Here is a 5,080-nt window from a genome sequence, read left to right on the forward strand (position 1 = left end):
CTCCTCCTGCCCCCAATCCCTCCCAGCATCAGAGTCTTTTCCAATGAGTCAACTCTTCACATGAGGTGGCCAAAGTTCTGGAGTTTCAGCTTTAGTATCATTCCTTCCAAAGAAATCCCAGGGCTGATCTCCTTCAGGGTGGACTGTTTGGATCTCCTTGCAGTGCAAGGGACTCTCAAGAGTCTTCTCCAACACCACAGTTCAAAAGCATCAATTCTTCAGTGCTCAGCCTTCTTTACAGTCCAACTCTCACATCCATACATGACCACAGGAAAAACCATAGCCTTGACTAGACGAACCTTTGTTGGCAAGATAATGTCTCTGCTTTTGAATATGCTATCTAGGTTGGTCTTAACTTTCCTTCCAAGGAGTAAGCGTCTTTTAATTTCATGGCTGCAGTCACCATCTGTAGTGATTTTGGAGCCCAGAAAAATAAAGTCTGACTCTGTTTCCACTGTTTCCCCATCTATTTCCCATGAAGTGATGGGACTGGATGCCATGATCTTTGTTTTCTGAATGTTGAGCTTTAAGCCAACTTTTTCACTCTCCACTTTCACTTTCATCAAGAGACTTTCTGCCATAAGGGTGGTGTCATCTGCATATCTGAGGTTATTGATGTTTCTCCCAGCAATGTTTATTCCAGCTTGTGTTTCTTCCAGTCCAGCATTTCTCATGATGTTCTCTGCATATAAATTAAATAAACAGGGTGACAATATACAGTCTTGAAGAACTCCTTTTCCTATTTGGAACCAGTCTGTTATTCCATGTCCAGTTCTAACTGTTGCTTCTTGACCTGCATACATAGAACCAGTCAACTTCAGCTTCTTCAGCATTACTGGTCAGGGCATAAACTTTGATTAGCACGATATTGAATGATTTGCCTTGGAAACAAACGGAGATCATGCTGTCAGTTTTGAGATTTCATCCAAGTACTGCATTTCAGTCTCTTTTGTTGACTATGATGGCTACTCCATTTCTTCTAATGGATTCTTGCCCAAAGTAGTAGATATAATGGTCATCTGAGTTAAATTCACCCATTCCAGTCCATTTTAGTTCCCTGATTCCTAAAGTAGTGATGTTCACTCTTGCCATCTCCTGTTTGACCATTTCCAATTTTTCTTGACTCCTGGACCTAACATTCCAGGTTCCTATGCAATATTGCTCTTTACAGCATCAGACTTTGCTTCTATAACCAGTCACATCCAAACCTGGTTGTTATTTTTGCTTTGGCTCCGTTCCTTCATTCTTTCTGGAGTTATTTCTCCACTGATCTCCAGTAGCATATTGGGCACCTACTGACCTGGGGAGTTCATCTTTCAGTGTCCTATCTTTTTGTCTTTCCATACTGTTCGTGGGGTTCTGAAGGCCATAATACTCAAGTGGTTTGCCATTCCCTTCTTCAGTGGAGCACATTTTGTCATAACTCTCGACCATGATCCGTCTCTTGGTTGGCCCTACATGGCATGGCTCATAGTTTCATTGAGTTAGATAAGGCTGTGGTCCATGTGATTAGATTGGTTAGCTTTCTGTGATTGTGGTTTCTCTCTGTGTGCCCTCTGTTGCCTTCTGCCTGTTCCTACCGTCTTACTGGATTTCTCTGATCTTGGACATGGGGTATCTCCTCCCAGCCACTTACCACTCCAGCGTGTCGCAGCCTAAGAGGGAGTTTAGGGGTATACAATTAAGAGGGACAAGCTACTGTGTGTTAAATAGATGGCCTATAAGGATGTATTGTATAGCATAAGAAATTATACCCAGTGTCTTGTAATTTTTTTTAATTTTGTTTATTTTTAATTGGTGGAAAATTTTTCTTGGTTTCTTCTGTATAACACAAATCCATTATAATTATATATATATATAATTATGTATGTAATTTATACTATATATAATTTATAATTATGTACATATTTATACATAGATATGTATACATAGGATAATTATATCTAATAAAATCAGGGTATGTATATATATCCCCTTCCCCTACCCTACCCCTCTTGCTCTTTGAATAGAGTATAATCTGCCAAAATACTTAATCACTATGCTGTTCACTTGAAACTAATATTGTAAATCAAGTATACCCAGATTTGTAAAGTTAAATGTTCTTAATCCATTGTCTTAATGCTCATGGTATAGTATTCTTTTAAGCAAACGATGTAGTTAGTGTCCCCTTTGCATTTCACTCAAGAACAGAGTTAGAAGTTAAACTGACCCAGACCAAAGAGGAGTACACACACATGCACACAAAGGGATGTATAATAATTTTGTTGTGGGTTATGTACCTTTTTGATTAAGCTTAACTGATAAATAAAGAGGCAATTAAATATCCAATTAAAATTATTATATTTTACCTGGACAAAAAAATTTAAAGTACTATAGAGATCAGAAACCACTTTATGATTAAAGTACCACATGCTTTATTTCATTTATTTTCATATGGTCCAAGTGCCACATAATGTTTTATTCAGTTATCTGCATATGACCATATTTTAATTGCTTTGAGACTTAAGCTTCTGTCTTAACAGGACTGACTCACAATTAAAACCTATCATCTAGTTCCTATGGTTACCCAACCCTCTTTAAGGAAAGCAAAATAAAAAGGCAGTCATGTGTACATGCTCAGAAGGTGGCTTGAATTTTTTGCAGAGAGTAACTGAACTGAATTCAAAGTTTTATGACTTTTCATTTCATTAAAAAAATGTAAATCTTTTTATTTTAAATTTCACCTGAGCATATTAAGAATTCTAATAAAAAGGAAAATAATGGACAGCACAACTAAGACTCTAAGAAGGAAGCTATAAATACCTGGTGCTGCCATTCCTTGCTGTGGACAGGTGCAGTATATGCAACCACATGGAATTAATTTGATAGCATTCTTTGTAATGAGTGCAGTTCTTTTGGTCCACTTGCAAAACATTACAAAAGCATTCTTAAGAATGTCATAGATGTCAAAATATTGGTTATTTGCAGTAAGCATTGTTTTTGCTGCTTGAAGAACAATGGAGTGATTTCCGGATGGTGATGCATGAATTTTGCTGTTGAAGAATGTGCAGAGCAGTCTTGATGAGAAAAGAAGGCATTTGAGTTAACTATACATGCTTGCGCAGAGGATGAGAGCAAACTCAACAAGAATAACTCTATACTTCACATTTTGGGTGTGAGTGGGCTAGAAGAGAAAGAATAGGATGTATATGCTGCATTTTCAGAAACTTAAATGGACTACACAGACTTTGACCAGCAAACAGGGAGTTCCACAACCCAGATTCAATACAGACAATTGCTTATTGAATTCCAATGCTTGTTCATTTGTCCACGAATTTCCCCTTTACTACAGTCACTCCAGGAGTTGGTGATGGACAGGGAGGCTTGGCATGCTGCAGTCCATGCAGTCTCAAAGAGCCAGACATGATTGAGCGACTGAACTGAACTGAACTGATAGTCACCCTACTTACTCTACTATATTATCCTAGGATTTTATTTTTTCCATGTGTTAGTAACTTCATTAACATTTCTACTATTTCTTGTGAAATTTGGACAATGACATGTTTACAAGGAATACAAGTTTAAGCATACAACATCTTTAATAAATGGCCAGAAATAATTGTACTTTGCTGATGGAGTTCATCCTGTTGGGATTAACAGACACACTGGAGCTACAAGCTATCCTTTTCTCTCTTTTTTTGGTGATTTACATACTTACAGTTGTGGGAAATATTGGAATGATCCTTTTAATCAGGACTGATTCTCAACTTCACACACCTATGTATTTCTTCCTGGCAATCCTGTCTTTTGCAGATGTTGGTTATTCATCCACCATCACTCCAAAGATGCTGGTAGACTTTTTATCAGAGAAGAAAACCATCTCCTTTGCTGGCTGCTTTCTGCAGATGTACTTCTTTATAGCCTTTGCTACAATTGAATGCATCCTTTTTGGGTTAATGGCCCATGACTGCTATGTGGCCATATGCAACCCTCTCCTTTACTCCTTGATCATGTCCAGGACTGTCTGCCTAAAAATGGCAGCAGGAGCTTTTACAGCAGGACTGTTGAATTCTGTGGTTCACACAGGTTATGTGAGCAGCTTGTCATTCTGCTGTTCCAATGTCATCCATCACTTCTTCTGTGATAGTCCTCCAATTTTTAAGCTCTCATGTTCTGACACACGCCTATATGAAAGCATCTTGTCCACTTTTGCTGGTGTGAATATAGTTGGGACTCTGCTGGTGATCCTCACCTCCTACTGCTACATTCTCTTCTCCATCTTCCGTATGCATTCAGGGGAGGGGAGGCGCAGAGCATTCTCCACATGTGCGTCTCACCTGACAGCCATCATCCTGTTCTATTCCACCTCCATCCACACTTATCTCAGACCTTCCTCCAGCTACTCCCTGAGTCATGACAAAGTGGCTTCCGTGTTCTACACAGTGGTCATCCCCATGTTGAATCCTCTGATCTACAGCCTCCGAAACAGGGAAGTGAAGAAGGCTTTATGGAATGTAATTACTAGGAAAAGGGTCCCTTCATTTCTGGGGTTATTTGGTTAATTTTTTGAACTAAATGGAGTATTTAATGAATTTTAAAATACTGGTTGAAGCTTACTATGATTGTGGACTTCATTTTCTTAACTTAGTAGAGTACATATTGAACTTTAAAATGCTGGATCAACATTTTTCATTAGACTATTTTCTAAGTAATTATGTTGTGCTGCTGCTACTGCTGCTGCTAAGTCGCTTCAGTCGTGTACGACTCTTTGCGATCCCATAGATGGTAGCCCACCAGGCTCCTCCATCCATGGGATTTTCCAGGCAAGAGTACTGGCGTGGGGTGCTTGTATTTATATCCAAATATATGAATCCAACTGGAGATGGAAATTGCAACCCACTCCAGTATTCTTGCTTGGGAAATCCCATGAACAGAGGAGTCTAAAGGTTTTCTCTGTCCATAGGGTTGCAAAGAATTGGAAATAACTTAGCAACTAACCCTCATATCCAATAGGATAATCTAAATTATCAAATTCATATGAAACTCTAAAACTTTTGTCTAATTATTCTATATTTCCAATGGGTTCTCAAAAATATGATGT

General features: G+C 38.6%; 1 protein-coding gene across 1 annotated transcript; it reads left to right on the forward strand.

The window, feature by feature from the left end:
• The first annotated feature begins 3,584 nt into the window (after positions 1-3,584).
• Positions 3,585-4,541, forward strand: LOC123464962 (olfactory receptor 5F1-like). The gene has a single exon (XM_045162849.1). It carries the CDS (start codon positions 3,585-3,587, stop codon positions 4,539-4,541), a length of 957 nt encoding a protein of 318 aa, XP_045018784.1.
• Positions 4,542-5,080: the final 539 nt, after the last annotated feature.

Source organism: Bubalus bubalis, chromosome 16 (genome assembly GCF_019923935.1).
Source record: "Bubalus bubalis isolate 160015118507 breed Murrah chromosome 16, NDDB_SH_1, whole genome shotgun sequence".
NCBI classification, from domain to species: Eukaryota; Metazoa; Chordata; class Mammalia; order Artiodactyla; family Bovidae; genus Bubalus; species Bubalus bubalis.

Bases quoted from the DNA above. Each gene is read 5' to 3' on its own strand.
- LOC123464962 (XM_045162849.1), top strand. From the start codon at position 3,585: ATGGCCAGAAATAATTGTACTTTGCTGATGGAGTTCATCCTGTTGGGA.